This window comes from Nicotiana tomentosiformis, chromosome 4 (assembly GCF_000390325.3).
Source record: "Nicotiana tomentosiformis chromosome 4, ASM39032v3, whole genome shotgun sequence".
NCBI classification, from domain to species: domain Eukaryota; kingdom Viridiplantae; phylum Streptophyta; class Magnoliopsida; order Solanales; family Solanaceae; genus Nicotiana; species Nicotiana tomentosiformis.
Genome location: NC_090815.1, coordinates 103272512 through 103274806, shown reverse-complemented (window position 1 = coordinate 103274806; position 2295 = coordinate 103272512). Strand labels below are relative to the sequence as shown.

Below are 2295 nucleotides of genomic sequence, written 5' to 3'. Positions count from 1 at the left end.
ACGCGTGATAGATTAAGAAAATGCCACATGACGAAGTTAAAGTCAAAAAATTGACCAGGTTAGTTCTGTTATATATAGGGATAAGTTTGAATCCAAAAACAAACGTTAGGGGCATTTGCGGACTAAAAGTTTAACGGAGGGTATTTCTGAGCCATTTTCAATACGTTAGGGGTAGTGTTGGCCCTTCTGTTAGATATAAGGGTAAGTTTGAGCCCAAAAACTAACGTTAAGAGCATTTATGACCCAATAGATATATTCAATACCTTAAGGTATTTTTGGCTCTTTTCCGCAAAAACTATATCACGTCCGTCGATGAAATCATAAAATTGCTGAAACTAGTGATAATAAGAAGAAAGGACAAGGATGTTTGTGAAAGCAAACCAAAGGAATTTTGTTCTTTAATTACTCAGACTAAAACAAATGAATGAATCAAAATTACAGTATTCACTACGCTAAATAAAATATCCCTCTACTCCACTGCGATTGTTCTCTAGACCAAAGTTGAACATGTAGATGTAGTAGGATCGTATAAAGCAGGAAGCAAGTATTTCCTTCCATTTGTACCGTGTGCATTGTAGCTTGCACCTGTAGTTTTGTCCACCAACAAATCTCCAGCATAGCCAGGGTAAGCACCTTTGGCATAGACACCAGGACAAGCAGAAGCAGCTTCCAGTGGTGCATCTGCCTCTCCCTGGTAATAACCATTTCCAAATGGGTTCGTCGCGGTTCCAGCCAATAAGCTAGCCAAGTTAATCACCATTCCGTCAATACCCACATCGTTGTTCGGTGCACCCAGTGGTGGGCTCTGTGGTCCGTAGATTGGCTGGTGGAATGGCCAGGCACAATAGCCAGGACATTGCGTCTCTGAATTACCAACCCAAATATAAGCAAATTTGTAAGTCTTGCCCCTAATAATAGAACCTTTAGAAGACCCATGGGTTCCACAGCGATTGACACAGAACCCATCGACTGCAACATCAGAGGCGGTCAAAACAACGTTAATGGCATCTTTTTGTTCACCCTTTGATGCCAATTGTACAATTTGTTTCTGGGTCAGTGATTTTCCTAAGGAGTAATTTTCGACAAGCACTTGTTTGCCCAAATAGAGGGAAAGGGATTTTTTGGAATTGGCGAGATGATAGTATTTTCCAGTGGTCTTCCACCATTTGGCTACTGATGGATCGGTTTTAGATGGAGTTGAAGAAGAAAGGGAAGTGATGAAATCAGAGACTATTGCTCTTTGGGATGGCTTGAATTTGCCATACCAAATTAAATTGACAGAGATTTTGCCGGAAAGAAGTGCACCTTTGTGGTACTGCAATAGTTGATTTTGTGGGTCTTGGACTAAAGCAGTAAGCTTTCTTGAAGCAAAGCACACATTGATGAAAGAAATCAATAGAAAGAGTTTTAAAATGAAATGGGTCGATTTCAAACCGAAGGAAGAAGACATTGTTTTTTCTTTTAGGTACTTAGTATATGTTTTTGAAGGCTATAGTGAGAAACTAATGCTTTGATGGAAGTTTTGTGTGTTGTACGTAGCTTGGATGAAATGCAAGGGAAGAGAGAGGGCTATTTATACAACAGGGAGAGGGTGTACCGTTTGTAATGAAGCTGCTGAGAAAGCAGGAAGAGAATGTGGAATAGTAGAAAAGTGACTTTAAAAAAAGCGCGTTATCATTTTCACTAACTGGAGCTAGCTGCTATGCAACACAAGAGAGGTAATCTTTACTGCTTGACTTATGGGTTACTATTCTCGCGGCTCATCATTGACTTCACTGAACTAGTTTCTTGACAGAAGATTAGAGCAAAACAAAACAATGTACTTATGCTAATTTGACCCTTCAGATCCAAATCCTCCTCTGCCGAGCTGTATGTAGCCATTTTCATGCTTACTATTTTGTCTTATTCTTTGTTGCCTTCTTCGTTCATATGCAGTTTGTTGAACTAATTTTGGTTTTCTGGCATACTGCAGATGTGCCTGAAGGTTCTTTTATTGTCAGAGCACATACACCCATGTCAAATCTGTTTTCTTGCCTCTGGTTCAATGAAGTTGACCGATTTACTTCACGTGACCAACTAAGCTTCGCGTATACATTCCTAAAACTGAAGAGAATGAATCCAGACAAACCATTCCATTTAAATATGTTTAAGGTGAGGATTCTTCGGGCCGCTTTAATTCTTTTATTTACAGCTCTTACGAAACTAACAAACAAAGATGGTCACTGTTGAATCATCTGCTTGCTCTTGAAAACTAACTGTTTTGCTAGATATGTTTCTGCAGTATTTTAACCTCCT

The 2295-nt window shown here is 39.4% G+C and overlaps 1 protein-coding gene across 1 annotated transcript; it reads right to left on the bottom strand.

Annotated features, from left to right (window-relative positions):
• Positions 1-366: 366 nt before the first annotated feature.
• Positions 367-1563, bottom strand: LOC104099785 (protein PHOSPHATE-INDUCED 1-like). The gene has a single exon (XM_009606889.3). It carries the CDS (start codon positions 1448-1450, stop codon positions 491-493), a length of 960 nt encoding a protein of 319 aa, XP_009605184.1. The 5' UTR covers positions 1451-1563; the 3' UTR covers positions 367-490.
• Between the last annotated feature and the right edge of the window lie 732 nt (positions 1564-2295).

Excerpts from the sequence above, each read along its gene's own strand:
- LOC104099785 (XM_009606889.3), bottom strand. The coding sequence starts at position 1,450 with ATGTCTTCTTCCTTCGGTTTGAAATCGACCCATTTCATTTTAAAACTC.